This window comes from Amphiprion ocellaris, chromosome 21 (genome assembly GCF_022539595.1).
Source record: "Amphiprion ocellaris isolate individual 3 ecotype Okinawa chromosome 21, ASM2253959v1, whole genome shotgun sequence".
Classification (NCBI taxonomy): domain Eukaryota; kingdom Metazoa; phylum Chordata; class Actinopteri; family Pomacentridae; genus Amphiprion; species Amphiprion ocellaris.
In genome coordinates this window covers 14,122,244-14,140,644 of record NC_072786.1, presented here as the reverse complement: position 1 = coordinate 14,140,644, position 18,401 = coordinate 14,122,244, and the positions used below count along the sequence as shown (strand labels likewise).

At 42.6% G+C, this 18,401-nt stretch overlaps 1 protein-coding gene across 1 annotated transcript in view; it reads left to right on the top strand.

Moving 5' to 3' along the window:
• Positions 1-18,401, top strand: part of snd1 (staphylococcal nuclease and tudor domain containing 1) — a 211,730-nt gene that overhangs the window by 18,628 nt on the left and 174,701 nt on the right. Inside the window, exons 7-11 of the mRNA XM_023263234.3 lie at positions 147-302; positions 405-511; positions 1,044-1,134; positions 6,669-6,773; positions 18,181-18,282. Of these exons, the coding sequence (XP_023119002.1) occupies positions 147-302; positions 405-511; positions 1,044-1,134; positions 6,669-6,773; positions 18,181-18,282 (561 nt within the window). The remainder of the gene's footprint in view (positions 1-146; positions 303-404; positions 512-1,043; positions 1,135-6,668; positions 6,774-18,180; positions 18,283-18,401) is intronic.

The following is an 18,401-nucleotide window of genomic DNA, read 5'->3' as shown; positions in this document are numbered from 1 at the left end:
ATGCTCAAAAACCTTCCTAGAGTTACCAGTTGATTGCTGAGAACTGCATTAGAAGAATGTTTCGACATTTTTAAGGCGCAAATATAGGCACATATGAAGGAAAGCATGTGTTTTATTGTGTTAATGTGTATCTTTCTTCTCTGCAGTGTCCCACATTCAAGAGGGAAGCGGATGTAGAAACCCCAGAGCCATTCGCAGCTGAGGCCAAATTCTTCACTGAGTCCCGTCTTCTGCAGCGAGATGTTCAGATCATTCTGGAGAGCTGCCCTAACCAGATCATACTGGGCACCATCCTCCACCCGGTACAACACAGCAGTCTTGTTACCTTTGTGGCAGTAGTGTCATTAAAAATCTGGATTTTTGTCATGCCATTTTTTAACTGTGCTCATTTTCTTTTGTGACAGAATGGTAATATTACAGAACTCCTGCTGAAGGAAGGCTTCGCCCGCTGTGTTGACTGGTCCATGGCTGTTTACACCCAGGGTGCTGAGAAACTCCGAGCAGCTGAACGGTAGGCAACTGTAGACGCTCAGAGTAAAACTACACAGTTAATGAAAGACATTTATCAAAAAGTCTTCATGATCCCTAATAAACATATCCGTAAGCATTTTAGTTGGTGGCAGACAAGCTGTCTTGTCATACTTAATTAAATTCAGCCTTTCCTCAGCTGACAGAGAAAAGCGTTGGAACCCAGTTTGCAGAATAATTGGTTTTGGAAATTGCTGATTTGATACACGGCAAAATGAATAAAGGAAATACATGCAGGCACTTGAGAGGTACTGAAAATAAATGGGCAAATGAAATATGTATCCGTACACAGATCTAAGCCAGCGTTACTTGAGATGAACAATCTTACTTTATACTGTTGCAATAGTACTCATTCTCCACAGTAGTACTGCAGTGACTGTAGGCTAATTGTGCTGGAATTTTCTCACTTTAATGAGCTTTTGTTGCATTTTCTAGCCAAATGGATAATCTTTTGCCACTTGATTAAGCCCTTTATGCCTTAATATCTGACTAATGTTGAGTTTGTTCTTGGCCAGATCTGCGAAAGAGCGCAAGGTCCGCATCTGGAAAGACTATGTGGCACCCACAGCCAACTTGGACCAGAAGGACAGACAATTTGTAGCCAAGGTGAGCTCTTAAAGTAGCTTTTATGAGCTGTGTCCCATTGGTGAAGGTCTTTGCTGCTCTTAAGTTGGTCTTTTATTTTTTTTGGCCCTTCATATTTTTTGTCCATATGGATCGTCTTGCTTCCATTTAAATTGTTTACTTATCTTTAAACACAACAGAAAATAAGCAGATGCACAGGCTATAGAGCTTTCAGTGTGACTTGTAGACATTTTCAAGCGTGAATAAGACTCCTTTCCGTTGCTTTCACAATTTGATGTTGACATTTCCAATTTTCTTTCAGTGTTGCAGAAAACGCAGGGGCACTTTGATGCTTATATCAAATTATATCTCCCTAACACTTTTTATTTTCCCATTTGCACTGCTCACTGTATAAAAAAGAAAAAAAATCCCTTCAGTAAACGTACGAGTAATGCTTAACAGCAACCTTGAAGCGATCCCCAGGCAAATTAGGACCAAATCGCTGGCGTATGCTGTAGCAGCGGCACAGAACGGCCCCCAAAACCAAGAACTAGAGATATTAGCTTTAGAGGTTATTGGCCAGGGCCTCAGGAGGAAAGAAGTGTCCTTAATATCAAGTACAGAGGGGTGCAGTTCCTCCGAGTTGTCAGCACATATTAGTTTAAACCCAGTAAGACTGACTCCTTGATACATTTTGGAAATGCAGCCTAACCTCATTGTCACGTTGAGGTGACATATTTGTCACTTTAATGTCGTGAAGCAAGTCTAGCCTTACAACATCTACTTTAAATCTGGTCCCTTCTGTGAGCATTTTGATGATGAGTTGCACCTCATCCTTCCCTTTGGTTAATATATATTTTTCTAGGAATGTTAAAAAAAAAAAAAAAAAAAAAAAGTTTAATACCTTTTTTAAAGTTTGTCTTTTGTGTGCATTCACTCCCTTCAGACCCTGAACTTTTAAGACCCTGAAAAATTCATGGCTAGCCAGAGGGGTTACGTAAAAGGTGTTGCTTCGGCAATCTGCTTACAGAATGAATTTGATAAACTGCACACGCATAAAGAAGGCACAAAAAAAGAAACTATGTGTATGTATATTTTTTCCTGAGTCAGAGGGAAGAGGCTCGAGAAAGGATAAAACATTTATATTATCTGTGTGAGCTGCTCTCACATCTCTCTGAACCCCCCTCAGTAAAAGAGGGTCGGATGTGGGCAGTGTGGGCGCGAGGGAACATTTGGTGGTGAGCTAAGGGGGTGTAAGAAAAAGCGGCACAAAGACTATAAGAAAAGCGTGAGGTCGAGGGTGAAGGAAGAGACAGAAACTTAAAGTTTGTGGAAAGGTATAGGATTAAAGGACATGGAAAGTCAGTCATTCTTGCATTTTTTTTTTGGGCTGCTGCAGCGCTGCACCGTTGATGCCCCCAGTTAAACCTTGATGCACTATTTGATCTCTGTTGAAAGCTTCATTGTCCTCTCTTTACCCTGCATCTGTTCTGCCCCAAAAGAGCCACAGAGGAGGCGTGCTCTCTCAGCTGCAGCTTTATTAGTCAGGTTTTTAGGGATGACAAAGCCACCAGCAACTCCTGGGACATCGTGTGACTCCTCTACATTAGCACCTCAGAGTAGAATCATTTTCAACAACTTCAGTACGATCTGTGATAGCTTGCAAAGTTGTTCTCGGCAGGGTACAAGGCCCTCTGAAATGGCAGTGGGATCATGTGACTCCGAAAACATTCCTTAAAAATGGCTGGCAGTTGTGATGGAAAATGTCACGCCGACCCCGCAGCTGGTTTTCAAGCTAAGTACATATTGGACAGGCTAAGGTTACTCAGGCCTGTCATTGGCCCCTCTGTACTTGTCCCTGTGACATTTGTCGACACCTAATACTGCAATGCACGCACTCTCACAAGGGCGTATCTATCCATCAATCCCATCATCATACACTCCTCCCCTCTCAAGTCCACTCTACTTTTCACTTCTTATTACCTGAGTGATGGATAGAGTGGAGAGGCAGAACAGGCCCAATCCCCGCAAGTCAATCCTGCTGTGGCGTCTTCCTTTTTGACTGTCTTTCTTCTCTCCTCCCACTCCTACTGGGACTAAAGAAGTGGATGTAGGCCATGTCCCGATAGTCCCTCCTTTCTCCCACGGGTAACCATCGACTTGCGAGGTGATGGACCAAAGGTGACACGGTGCAAACCCCTTTACCAGTCCTTCATCACCAACTTGTCAGGAGCACCGTTGCTTTTAGGTCAACCAAATCCGTGACAGTACGGTAATTAAAAACAAAAGTTGATGTGTATTTTGTTATATACCTGCATTCACTTCACTTCCCTAGTTGGATCATACCTTAGGGTAGTCATATAAATATATTTCCTAACCTATTGGGAATGAAAGGCTTGCGGATAAATAGTTTTAAATGAAATGAGGCATAAGAACAGCTGAATTTCTTAAAAATCCCCTCCAGTGAAAATTCGGTTGTTAACTTGTCTAAATTGTGTTTTTTATATGCTTTAAGACATATCATAAGCGAAATGAGGTGTCAGCACCACAGCTGAGCATTTTGACCTTGAAACTGTAGTCTGACAATCTCAAAAAGACAAATTCAGACTTCAGATGTTTCATATGTAACAAACCTGAAGAACCAATCTTGCCACCTTGATGGATGGGACTTTCTGTATTGACCCTGCCTCAATCAATCCCATATCACAACTCGCCATTGAGTAGTTTTACAGTGTAATAGCTTAGTTAGAGGTGAGCTGATGTGCTCAAGCTGCAGGGAGTGGAGAGGATTGAGGGAAGAGAGATACAGGGACTTTGTGAATCTTCACATTCAAGAAGAGGCAGCAGTTTGAAGTTGCATCTGAGCCGCTTTTTAAGCCAGAAAGGGAATATATTCATGTACAAAGAAATCTAAATATGTAATTTTATTACACAGAAATGAGTGTTTGGGGTTTAAATCAACAACCAGAGAGAGACTTTAATATAGTTACGCTCTAATAGGGAGGGAAAGATGCCACAAGGGTTTCTTTTAAAAATAAGTTAAAGTAAGTCAGACAGACTGGGTTCAAGGTCAGACATCTTCTTTACGAAATTAAAAACTCACTTTTGGGGAAGATAATGAGAAAGATTAAATTGGTTTGTGCTCTAGTTAAAATCTGTCAAGTGGAAGGGCAATAAGGTGAAAATGTCTCCCTAGATTTTTGCTACCTGCTCCAGGATAATGTCCTCTTGAAGTATTACACACTCGTCCGCCACTTTTTTCCCATTCAGTAGCGCCGAGGGCTTACACTGAAGTGTTTATCATGCCATCAAAAAACTGCACTATTTTATGTGAAACCATGTAATTTGGGTGACAAATCATGTCCACTGGCGGCAAGAATGAAACCGACTGCATAGGTGTTGCTTTTGAGGGGAGCGATTTGACATGAGCAATGAGTAAGTCCTGGCTAAGCCCCTGCTTCGGCCCTGTGGTTACAACCAACTTAATGGATTCGAGTGACAACCAACACATTCCCTAACAGTGGCCAAGATCCTTCTTTGCACAATAAGTGATCTTGGCCACTGCAGATGTCATGTCATCCCTGGGCAGAGGGTGGCAGTAGATCCCCACCTCTCGAGCATGAGATGAGACCAGTGAGTCATGCTGCCAGCCTATTTGTCTTTTCTGCCTGCTTGCTCGACCCTCATGGCAGCTACTTTCCAACGACTTTTTTTTCTTTTTTTTCTGCTCTATTTTTCTATCTATCCTCCATCTTTTTCCTCTGTCTCTGTTCCTGTGATATTTGCTGTGAGATTACACTCCGTCTCTCTGGCTCGCTCCATCTTTCTGTTCCTCTATCTCGGCGTTTGTGTGTGTGTGCGAGCGCTCGCTGATCCGTCCTCCTTCGCCTCTCTCCTCTCGCCTCCTCCGGCTGATAATTAGCCAGTAAATGCTGAGCCATTTTTGTTCTGCTCCTGCCACATTCTCTCTCTTGCACTTTATTTACTTGGGCAGGCCACGAAATGACCTTGTTACAGTGCGAATTCATGTAGGCCGGTCTGCGTGCGTGCATGTCTGGGTGTGCATGCACGCTCCCCCTCGCACTTACTCATTACACCTCTCCCCTTCTCCGTCTCTCTCCCTCCTGCTGCCCGTGTCTCTGTATCTCTCCCACTCAGCTCAGTGATTAGTGTATGATGTATTTTGGCTGCTGTTGTGGGCAGCCTATTTAGCATGTGGGTTGGTCTAATTTCTGTTCTCTGGTGGCAAATGCAATGGCAGTCTGATTTGTTTTCATAGAATAATGAATCTCCCAGTGAGCCCAATACACCTGGATTTGTGTTTTGCAATATACACTCAAAAAGTTTATTTTTTTTTCTGTCTTCTTTGTTTTTTTTTTTGGCCACACAAACACCCACATGGTCCAATGTTGTTGATACATGGCTCAGACCAGCATCGCTCACTTTGAGGACTTTAAATCGAGCGCAGCCTACATATGAGCTGCAGTTTGACGGATGATGAGGCCATTTAATGCACATGTGGGTGGCAACATGTGTAGGACAATTGATTTCTCAGTCTCGTGCAAGTGCCCTACTTAAAGGCTCTGGGCTTGGATTCCTTCTCCATCTCAATCACATTATACCCCCAATCCGTCTTCTTACTTGGGAGGTACATAGAAACGCACTTATATACACTGGGTTGAGTTGCAGATATTATAAGCACACATTTCTTTCCAGCTCTCCATTTATAATTTGCAGTGTTTTGGTAGTTTTCTTTAGTGGAAAACAATGCTGTAGTCCTGTACTAAACTAACACTCCTGTGAACTATAATTTAACAGCTGCACCTTTGAATATCTGCACTTACTTCTGAACTCCACCTGCTATAAACTGTGGCTGCTCCCTTTGGTACAGAGAGAAGTAACATTTAAATGCCAAAAATAAATTAGCCTGTGCGTTTAGCTACACTTGCAAAGGTCTCCAAAACACAATGCTGCCTGCTAGAAGTTGGGCAAAAGGCTGTGTAATGCTCTGCCAGTCTATCTTTAACAGGATGTTTGTGTTTTCAAGCTTTTTCTCTTGCACTCCGTCTCCTTCTTCCACCCTCCCCCCTTGTCCTCCTCCTCCTCCTCCTCTCCCTCTTGTTGCCAATCCCCCAGATAGCAAAACGTCCTCGCCCTGTCCTCCAAACCTTGCTGGCCTGCTGGGTTGCCTTAGCTCGCTTACTTACTCAGTCACTCAAGGATCACTCTTTCTTACCTCGCTCACAGTGCCTTCCGCTAGTGACAGGACACAATCTGCACTGTCACTCTCTTTCTACCTTTGAATAGATCTCTTCCTCGCATTTATCCTTTACCTGCTCCTTCGCTTCCCATCTTTCTTCCAGTCTGTCTGCTCACTCACTCAACAAAATGCAACGGCAGTCTTTTTTTGCTCAAACACTCCTCCGCCGCCCTGCAGGTGTGTGCATTTCCCCCGAGAATTTGTACCTTTTTTGAACCCTTAAATTAGTTCCTAATTGAGCTTCATATTCTAGTGCTTTGTGTTCACCTGATTGCATTTCCTCACTTCCCTCTCCTCTGTTCTTCTGTCCCTGTAGGTGATGCAGGTGGTCAATGCCGATGCCATGGTGGTCAAGCTCAACTCTGGAGAATACAAAACCATCCACTTGTCCAGCATCCGGCCCCCCAGGAATGAGGGAGAGGTACAAACAAACCTGTGTCTGTCTGCCTGTATATGTGTACAGGGTTTGCAGAATGAATTGCTACTTGTGAGTGATTAAGTGAAAGAATGCAGTCATATGCTAGAGAGATTTATGGTCTTATACGGTCAGTCAATTAATTAAAAGCTCTGTTTCACTTCAAAAACTAGATGTTTACATCTCCCTTGACAAAATCCCGCATACGCATCTGCCTCTCTCTGTTTAATTCTCATGCCCTCTCCTCTTTCCTTGCACATTAGTCGTCTCTCCCTCCAGATGACCGTGGGATTAATTCTAACCACTTGGTGGCGCCCCTGCAGTTAGGCCACATGCAAACACAGTGAAACACTTGCACACACCCAGTGGTTGCAGCACTGCAGAGAGTGAAGTAGATCGATTTTTTTTTTTCCCTTCTCCTTTCCCCACCACTCTCCCTCTCTTATCTCAGAATCACTTCAACACTATGAAAATGCACGTATACATTCTTACGTACGTACACCTAGTGACACCAGGGAAATGTATATTTGTTGACCAAATAGACAGTGTCTGAAAAACAACTGCGTGTATGCAGTGATGCCTAGACACAGAAGTCTACTGTGCTGGGTGTCACTGTCTCCCCATCACTCTCATCTTTACTCCTCCAACTCTCATCATAGGGGAATTTATTTGTCGAAATGAAGCTATTTTCATCACTGTACAGTCGAAACTTGCACTGCTTATTCTTCATTTGAACACAGTGTATTTATTTTTGGGAGAAAAAGAAGCAATTGGTTTTTATTTCTCACTCACCGTGGGTGTCTGAGTCCTCTAAAATGTTTGCATTTTCTAAAAAAAAAAGCTGCCTGAAAATGTCACTCCCATTAATTAGGAAGTTTTAATGTCACAGCAATCACATTTTTTTGCTTGTAGGAGAGTTATACATTTTGAATGAAACGTTTTTTCCCTTTTGCTTAACACGTCTGAGCCTGTTTGACAATTATGCTTTGAGGGAATACATTGTTTACTGTTATAAGCGAGTCATGTCTCACATTTCCCTGTTCGAAAGGTATGAGACAAAGGGGATGTGCTGCTTCTGTCTAAGCAACAGTTGTAAAAGTCAGCTTGCAGAATGTCTGCTACATTCCTTTTGTTATCTCTTGTTTTTGTTTTTATTGTCTCTCTCTCTTTCTGCATCCTTTACATTTGATAGTTTAGTCTTTCTTTTCCTCTGTAGGGTTGCCTAGTTTGTTTTTATTCTCTGCCCCATCCTCATCCCTCTATCTCTCTCTCTCTCCGTCCTCTGGCATCGTTAGTGCCTCTCATCATTAGGACACCACTTTGTATCTTTCCCTGCCTCCCTCCTTCCTTCTGTTCTCTCCTCGTCTTCTTTCTCCACAGTCACTTTCTGCCGTCCTTTTCCCTCCGGGTGTGCAGATTGTTGACCTGTGCCGTTGCCCTTCGTGTGTGTTTATTCTCCTTAGCTTTCTGTGGTTGTAACAAGCTTGTGGGCAAAAAACGTCTCTCCATTTTGTCTCTCTTTTCCCTTGCATTACGCATCTTTCGCTCCTAACTCTTTCCCAGCCGTTCTGCTTTTGGAGATTCTCTTTACTTTTACCAAGTTAGTTTCACATTTTTTTCCTGGCTTTATTTATCCCCGCTCCCTCCATTATTTTCCATTAGTTTTCTATTCCTCACTGCCTCTGTTTTATTTTGTCTGTCGCTCTGTCTTTGCCTGCACCAGATGCTTCAACAGTATGTGTTTTGTGCTTCATTACACTGTCGTATGTTACAGAGAGCCTGGGCGAGTGGGCCCAGATGTGATTGTTTGTGTGTATTGTGTTGGTGTTACAGTGGAACAGTGTTGTATTGCTATTATTGCCCTTCATGCATATTTAATTGTGTAGTCATGTGTCAGATTTTTGTGCAAATACTCATATTTATCAAAAGGAGCCTGCTTGGGTACCGGCTCACTGAGCTAGTAGACTGAAATTTGTGTTGGCTGGGATAAAATTTTCTAATCCCTGATAATGCACTGTTCATATTGATTATAGATTATCTCAGGTCATGCAGATTGAATTTAAGATTGCCCACTGCATAATTAAACATTATTAACCATTTAAAATCAAAATGAACCAAATAGATTTGTCACTAACAAACTGCATGCAATTAACTTTTTATAGTTTAATTAATCTTAGATTATACAAGATTACATTATATATAGGATAAAAGGCCCTGTTTGTGGCTGCTAGAACACATTCTCCTTTTGGAGGTGGTGTTACATATGAGCTGCTGCTATGTTTTGTCTTTTAATAAGCGTTGTTCATGGAGCTGCTGCTGTGTGTCTTGTTTGTTAGCTAGTTATTTCTGTCTGTGAGTTAAAGAGCTGCCTGCCTGTCTGTAACGCTGTTGGCTGAGCTTTGAGTGTTGTCGCTATGGCAGCAATGCAGAGTTAGGATAGGTTTGCTGAGACTGTGATGAGCCCTTTGACTGTAAAGTAGAATATAGGCAACTGACGGAGATGTTCTGAAATTCCGGCTTTCTTAACCAAATGTTGTTGTTATATTCGGGCATGCAGCAGAAAATTTTATGTCCAGTCTCATTTGCCAGCTGGAGTTGTGTCTGACCACTAAATTAGACAAATAACCTGTTATCTTATGTGTGAAGGGGAACTCAATTTCACGCCCTGTCCACACACCTTTACAGATCCAGATGAAGTAGTTCCCCTTCTGTTGTTGAAAGCCGTTCCGGACATTGTAATTTTCCTATCATTACTGAATTATTTTGAAAGCTAATAAAATTATTGTATAGCACCTCTCAAAATTGGTGTGTGCCTGTGAAAGGATTTGCAAACATGGGCGTAAATTTCATTTGAACACTGGAGGAGTGTTATGCCTTCGGTCATTTTTAGGGTCATAATCTTAAAATTCCTGCATTCTGGTGAATTCTTATGCAGTAATTTGTTCTTTTTCTGCAAAAAATTATAGTGAAATGTTTTTATTTATATAAAGAAAAACCCAAAAGTCAGGCACCAGCTGAAAATTTTGAATATAATTGAACATAATGCAGTACGGCTCTCAGGCTTTCAAATATTTATTCTCCTGTGGATCATCTTTTCTTGTTTCAGATTACCCCTGCTGAGTCAGCACACACACATGCATGGTTTACTCTTTAGTCTTCTTTTGTGTCATTTGTTTGGTAACATCTTTAAATATGCATACAGCACCAAGTCATGTCAATGATAATTAAATTCATGGTAATTAATTTATACACCCATGGTTTAACAAGATTTCAGCTTCAAACTTTCTGCACATTCAGGACACATCACACATGTCTCTAATTGACATGTTGAAGAAACAAACCCAACCCTGTCAAAATGTTAGAGCAATTTGTCATGTTCAGTGTTTTCATCAGGAAGCACAAACGCATGTGTTCTAAATATTGAATGGGATGTGTCCCCTGTGCCCCCCTTGAAATCTATGCTTATGTTTGCAAAGAAGAAACACTTAGCAGCAATGGCTTAAAGTTGCAGCCAGGATTTGTCTAGCTTATGAGGGTGTAAACAGTATGGATGATTCTTACCTTTTAGGTTAGGAGAAGGGGAGTTCACAGCAGGTGTCTCTCAGCCAGAAGCTCAACACATACTGACATCATGTTGGCTAACATTGTCACGAGTGAGCTGGCTTCTTGCTTACAGTGCAGCAGACGGACACAAAGACATCGTCACGGTTTCAAGCACCGCTTCCACACACATGCACACATAGAGACACGCTTGGTTAAGCTCCATTAGCCTATGTCAGGAAACATCTTGGAAATTGGCGTCAGAGTGTGCACAAACAGGGATTACACAGGCATGTGCAGTATGCGTGCGTGTCTAGAGACACAAATTTGTGCATGTCGCCTGTTTGCGAACATCCAAGGAAGCAAACTCAGAAATTTGGCATTGTGTGTACATGTCTTTGTGTGTGTGTGTGTGTTGCATTCTCTGGAGGTCTGTCGGGATAGTCTTGTGCCAGTTGTCATTATCTGTCTGGATGTGAAAGTGCACAGTTTGACCGTGTATTCTGCAAGCAACGCTGTTTATGCTTGTGTGTGGGTGTGTCAGGGTGTGTGTACTGTTCGGGAGTGTGGAGGCCAGATGTACCCATGCACTGATGAGCTGTGACAGTTCCTGCCAAGCCCCTCTCCTCCTTCCATCTCCTCTGGTTCCTTAAGTCTCCCAACACTGCATCTCTCCCCCTCCCCTCTTATGACTATACTAATTGTGCTCAGACTGACAGATAAGTGGACCAGTGGCGTCTTCCTGAAAGGGAACACAGGACACACATTTCCTTACTTGCCCCCATATCCCCCCTTTCTTCCTCTCATTTTGGTTCGTTTCCTCTCCAGTGTTGCTGCTGTGGTATATCTTCAGATGTGAGTTATTTTGAGCTTGGGAGTTGGAGTCAGCTTTTTCTCTCCCCCCCTCCTCCCCCACTTTTTTTTTGCTCTCTTTCTCCATTTTCTCTCATGTGTGGCAGGACAAGCCCAATGTAAACACCAGTGGGGAGAGTCATCTATGCCACTGAGTGACTCACTGTTACACCCACTCACTCATTGTGTTTGGATGCATTTGTGTGCATCTGTTTGGCGATACGTGTATATAAGTGTTTGTGTGTGTGTCTGTGTGTAGTGTAATGTATCTGTGTGCTTATGAGGTTTAAGTAGGGTTAAGGACAGTGCTGATGGAGCACACAGAGCGGTCAACTCACTGTTCTTATATAAGGCCACGCAGTATGGCTCATCCCCATGCTACTACATACAGCCCTGCCTACTCGTCTACCCTCTCTGCAGTTTACCTCTGTGTGTGTTGACTTTGTTGCTGACTTAAACTCTCAGTGCATCTCTCTTTGTCCTGTCTGCCTCCTGTAAACCATTTATCTCTCTACTTTTCTCCCCATTTCCTTTTCCTCAGTCTCGTTCTTATTTTTGCCTTCCCATTATTAGCATTATTTTATACTGGAACACAGTACTAAGGTTGAGCGATACATGAAAATGTTCCAGTCAGCCACTATCAGTCCAACAACCGGCAACTGCGGATTTATTTGCGGAGGTGTCCGACAGTATTTGAAAAACAGCTCAACAGTGCCAAATCAGTGTTGTCCATGCATTTGCTTACTTGTGGCGGCCCGCCATTATATCAATATTGACCACCACATATTGATTTTAAATTTGTTTCTACTATTTAAAATGGGTATGATCTTATTTCATCATAGAGCTGCACCACACTCTGGCTCTCTCAAAGAAGCACATTAACAACGGACTGTCTGTGAACAGCCTCACATCTCTGTCCACTGTGGATCAAAACACGTCGGCTTTTCAATCTGGAGTTCACTAATGGTATCATGCACACATCTACACAAATGTTTGGAAAACTGATGCTTTCGGGTTAACTGATAAATTTGTCTATTTGTTGTTAGCACACCTCTGTCAGTCCTGCACATACAACTCGAAGTTTTTACAAGGTTGCATTTTGCACATTTATGGCTGCTAACCATGGCAGGTAGATTTCTGGTCTTCTGCTAAGTGTCTTTAAACTTGCTGCTAACTGGCCTTTGCTGTCTGGACAAAGTGCAGTGATAAGGAGAGGGGCCAAATTATGCCATTGCTTCAACGAGGCCTTTATTTACTGTTCTGGGGCAGTCAACACAATATCGGGATAACTGTTACACTGAAATTTGGGCTGTTCTAGATAATTTGTGGTTGTGGCTGCCATCATTTCAGAATTATTTTCAATATTACTTAATACCATAGTTTTGTTGAAATGACAGTGAGCTCTGTTTTACATCTAAAAGAGCAGGCAAGGCATCAAGGTCTTAAGGAAATGATACAATATGGAAATAGAACATGTAGAATAATATTGTTATTCCTCAGTACAAAGAAAAAGATAAAGAGGTTGACATCCTCCCAATCGTGTCAAACAAAAAACTAACATTCTGTTAAGCATACACCATAACACGTGGAACCAGAAGGCAATAGTAGGGACTGAAGATGTCAGCTAAGAAGAAACAGAACACCAAAGTAAAAGGTGCAATTTAACAAAAAGCTTAAATGTTGTAATAAAGGAATTTTGATTAGTTTACGTAAGGCAGCAAGATAATGTTTGTGTTGATATTCAGCGCAGGGCTTTTCTCAACCATATTGAGATCCATATTCAGTAAGAAGCATCACAGTTGGAATATAATTTTTGAAAATTGGATGCTTATTCTAAACACTCATCTGATATCCACTGGGGTTTTTTGCTTTTTCCACTTCCTTCTCATCCTCTCTTCTTTGTTTTGGTGTCTTCCCCCTCTCTCTCTCACTTCGGTCCCCATCCTCCAAATCTTATGTTTCACCATGTGTGTGCCCAGAGCATCCCTCTAGCTTGGCAAGACATGCTTTGACCTCGAGTTTGGGAGCACAATGACAAGGGAGGAGGGTCACCCACCTCGTGATTCACTCGTGTGCCATTGGCTGGGCGAGGCAGATTGGTAGCCAGTATCCCTCCTGACTACTGGATGAATATTTTTGGCCCTATTTCACCATTTGGCTGTCACTGTTGGTAAAAGCAAGGACTTGGCTTGCTCTTGTTTTTGTGTGAGTGCAGGAGAGGACAATAAATAAAGGGGTGGCATTAGAAGACAATGTGACTGTTGCCTTTGAAAGATGTAGGTTACAGTACTGTCAAGCACAAAGCACTTGGAATGACTTGAAACATGATTTGTTTTGATAAAGGTCCTTTAGAAACAGGGGCTCTGTATTGAGAAAGCTCCAATATGTTCGATATTAGGGTTTGCGGTTAGCATACACTGTCCTCCTTTGCTCTCAGCTTTCAGTTATTAAATGTCTTCAGCCATATTGGAGATTTTTTTTTCAAGCTATACTGCAGCTAGTGTAACACTGCATCACTGCGGGGCAGATCTGACCGTCTGTCTGGTCCAAAAATTAAAAACACAACACTGCACATATTAAGTCACAATGTCCTTGTACAAGCAACCGATGTGGAGCTTTAGCTGACATTTTGTATATGACATCCTCATTAATGACAGCAGTCAGAGCATGGGCTGCAACCTGTCACAGCAGTTTATTTACCTGTCTGGTAGCAGCTAATAATGAATTGAGTGGCTGTGTTTATGCTGCTACAACTAATTTAATTCTGAAACAGGTTTGCTCTATCCGTTGACAAGTCAATTCAAGTCACGTTAGCAATGGCTTTTATTATAACCTACCTGTATTCTGCCTAATAATGTTAGATTTAGTATTGTATGCTGTAACCAGCGATGTACTTCATGCTCTTGCTTCAGGAAGTGTTTGCTCTCGTTCTTCATCTTGTTTGGTCTCTCTTTCTCTGTCCCATCTGTCTGCAGCCATTTAATGTTTATGCATTCACATTTGAGTAATGTTGTTAGATGTACAACAGTAAATGTTGACTGTCTAAGACTCCCAGTGCACTGCTTAATCAAAAAATAATGTCCACTCTGTCTGGGACACATGCACACAGCAGTGTATTTCTCTCAAAAGATAGGTTACTCGCAAAACAACACAACCCACTCAGTCAGCTAAATGCAAAACTACGGCCTAGTACTGTACGCTCCCCCCCAAACACCACAGCCAGCCAAACATCACAAAGTATGACATGCTCCTGAGTCATGAATTCACCCTTGACGTTCTAGAAGCTGCAAGTGCTTCCAGCAGTAGAATCCACACATTTGCAGCTCAGACCCTGCAGCCCTGCAACACTGTACCATCCAGCTAGCGTCATGCCTCTGCAATAGTCAAAGATGATTCCTGAGCTTTAGCGGGTAATTTGGAACGAAGGGAATTTACCCCAAATAGAACAAAACTCCCCCCGAGGATAGTGGGAGCAAACTGTTGTTATTGGGTTACGGTTGAGACATAACAGTGACTCTCTCCTTGTTCTGTAACCCTCCCCCAGCTGCATAATACTAATTTATAGATGATGTACACAGAACTTGTCTGGTTAGAGTAATTTAATGATGCTGATGTCAGTTTATTTAGAGACTGAAGTTGAAATCAGCTCCATACTCCAATAATTACTCGTCGCAGTCTTCCTTTTCACACAGTCATCAGTGTGGAACAGCTTTGTTTGTGTTTTGTGTGATTGACAGGGAGGCACATTTATTTTCAAATTGTTAGCACTTAACTGCAAAGGAAAGCGTAATGTCTCTTTGAGCCGCACAGCAGCTGATGTGCAACCCTTTGTAGTTGGAACACGAAATTCACTAGGCCCATTGTGAAATATTGGGCAGTTGTTGCAGTCGATTAGAATACTGTTTCATGGTTTCAGCTCTTTCTGTTTGAACAATCTCTTCCTCACCTGCGAGCTTGTCCACATCACAGTGACAATAATACTGCCATCCTAGACAAGGTTAAAGTTGTCCAGCGGGTCATATCGCAGTGGACATTGGTCTGCAGAATGTGATCATCAGTGTGTTCTTGCTTCTGACTACTTGTTTTTTCGGTTTCAACATTTCCTCTGATTGTCTCATTTTCTTGTTTTCTGACTCTTTCACCTTGCCAACTTCCACTCTGTCTAGCACTATTCCCCATAGACCTTCTGAAAGATGCAGGAGTAGTACCTTTTGTCCTCTTTGTCTACTTCTCTACTCCTTGTGTCTAATTGGCATAGAGTACTGGCATTTACACTCTTTGCCCTCAGTGACATGGCTGCCTTTCCACTGTGAAACAGCTTATTAGTTAGAGATGGTTCTTCCTTTTTTCTTTCCCTCCTCTTTGGTTTGTTCTTCGCTTTTGCCCGATAAAGTTAGCTCGTTGTTTTGACCTGTGTCTATCAGAATGTTATTGAAGTGTCTCTGTGAATGTAGGATAGAAACACACCTCAGTACCTGGGAATTGTCCTAATGTGACATGATATGACATGGGCCTGGGCTGTAAAACAATCATGATATGTACCACCAACAAACATTACATTAATAGCAAAATGAAAATTGGTGATGGAATTTTTGTTGTTTCACTTACATGCATTAGATGCAAGCTGCCATGAAAGCACAGAATGAAAACACAAAGTGTGATCTCATGAAAAAACCCCAAGTGTGCTCCCTCCCTGGCTCATAACAGCCTATCATATCCCTTGATATTTAGGCGTGCTACATTCCAACGCTCTCCCTGTGGCTGCCATGGAGGTCTCCCGAGGCATGCGAGGTTGCTGCCTGGGCATCTATTTGCCCACGTCTCCAGTGTAGGCGGGGACCGACAGTTGCTCTTGCAAGATATCTTTAGTGGTGAAAAAATGCCCACTTGTCTGGGCTTTACTCCTGACCTGGTGACACTCTGTCAACCACCACTTCCACCTAAGAAATGGTGATGGCTATTGGACTTGAAATGATTTGGAAGCTGGTGTGGAGTCCCCGCTCACTGGAACGCCACTTGGAAACTTAACCTCAGCGGTGTGGCAGCTTTGTCCTGTTTGCCCTCTGTATACCCTCTCTTACCAAAGTCCAAGAGTGTCTTTGAAGTTTTTTTTGTTGCATCTTATTGATGTTCAATCAGCTTAGCTCAAGATGATTTTACTTGCTTTTTGTAATATATATTGAGCTCAGACCACTCCTTTATCCTTACTTATTGTTATTGATTTGTTTTTCATTGTTGTCTGCATTAAAATGATTACTTGTGTGCCTTGATAGATAAAATGGTTTAAATTATAATGGCTAATTTAAAAAAAACTTTCCCTCACCTCGTCTTTATTAGAAGTAGTTCCTTAAAAATGATCAATAATTCTCAATATTGACTGAAATTACATTTTTGTCGTGCAAAATTTCTCAGCTGCGTCACACCACTCTAATATGGCATTATGAAAATATGCTCCAGAAGAAGTATTTCACCCCAGCAATGCTGGCTATCCCCATCCCCTGAATAGAAGTATTCAGCTCGGGCACAAAATGGAGGAGTCCTGGCTGGCAGAGTTCCTAAAAGGCCCCATCATCCCACCGCAACTGACTTGGTAGGGATGAAATACCCTGACAATAAGCCCCAGCTGACACAAAATGGAGGCTGAGTGATATCCGCTGGGCATGTGTGAGATTAGCTCTGAGGTTCAGGACTGTGCTGACTCCACTGGTGAAAATGGAGAGGAAAGGGAGTGATGGAGTAAGAAAAGAAAGATGGGAAGCTATTTAACTCAAAGGTTATCACGATCCCGCCAAGGTTAAAGGGCGTCTGTTGGCTGTTAGATTTGGCTGTTTGCAGCGTTCCTTAAGCAGAACCAAACCAACATCCCTCTGTGCAGTTATTGTTACAACTTATCCAAAATATCAAGGAGAAATGACTGCCGCTGAAACAATGCTTGTGGAGTTTTTTCCAGTGTGACACCAGCGAAGACCTTAATGGAATCACAAGTGCATGTATCCTCGCACATGCTTTGTTCCCCATGTGTCTTCTCTCCATATCCGTCTGCCCAGCTGTGTGCCACACCTGGCAGCACTGAACAACTGGAGTGTCATTAAACATGAATGAAAACCCACTGGAGAAACGAGGAAATGAGGAATTAATCCAAGCCCGCGTGTTCATTTGAAAGAGTGTTACTTCTGTTTGTATGACAGATAATGATGGCGTTCATACAAGAGTGTGGGAGGGGCAGGGGTGGCGAGCATACTAGTATTGTCATTCATAGCCCTATTCCTCCTGTTAGCGCCTGTCGTTTAGTTTCCCACTGCATCAATGTCGTTTGCTGTATTATTTTTTTTATCCTGCCCTTGCAAAAACGACACCTGTCTCTCTGTGTGTGGGCATGTGCCGTGTGTGTTTATGTGTGTGTTTGTCTATTCACTCTGGGAGCAACACAAAAATCTCAGCCTCCTTTGAAAATGCAAATAGGTTCTATTTGTGGCCCGCTCCTGTCAGGGAGTGGGTGAGCGTATTGAGGGAAGTTTTTTGTGTGCAGCTGTGCGAGCGTACGTGTGGCTACATCTGTGTATGCGCCATACGCACGCCGTATCGGCTCGCCTTAGTGCATCTGTTCAACACAATATGCCTTTGCCTTGGCTGTTTGTGTCTTTGTGTCCTTGATAGCTGTGTATTTTGATATTTTATTTGGGTAATGTGTCAGTAGTGACAGCGAGAGAAATGCTTGTGTGTGCGTGAGTGAAATGCTGCCATTCACACCAAAATATTTGAGTGAGTTCAGAGTCCAGTCCCCATCACAGCACTGAAACTGAGGAAACAAACAAGCCGACTGTGTGGGAATCTGTGTGTCTGTGTTTATGTCTGTATGCTCGAGGTGGGGGTTTGTTTGTGTGTGATTTTCGGAAGTCTGCATCTGCAATGGATATGTTGAGCCACAGAGCTTTTAAAAATGCAATATCAATAACTTTCTCCTCCCTTTTTCCCCCCTTTTCTCTCCTCCCTCTCCAAACTTCCCTCCATCTCCTTTCAGGAGAAGAACAAGGACAAAGACAAGCGATTCCGTCCCCTCTATGACATCCCCTACATGTTCGAGGCCCGTGAGTTCCTCAGGAAGAAGCTCATTGGTAAAAAGGTAAGAACGGACTTTAAAAGCTCCCAGTCGATCTTTCCGCTCTGTGTGTGTATGCCAGTGTGTGAATCAACATGATTGCCTCTAATCAGCTTTAATGAATCAAACAATAGCTCTAAATA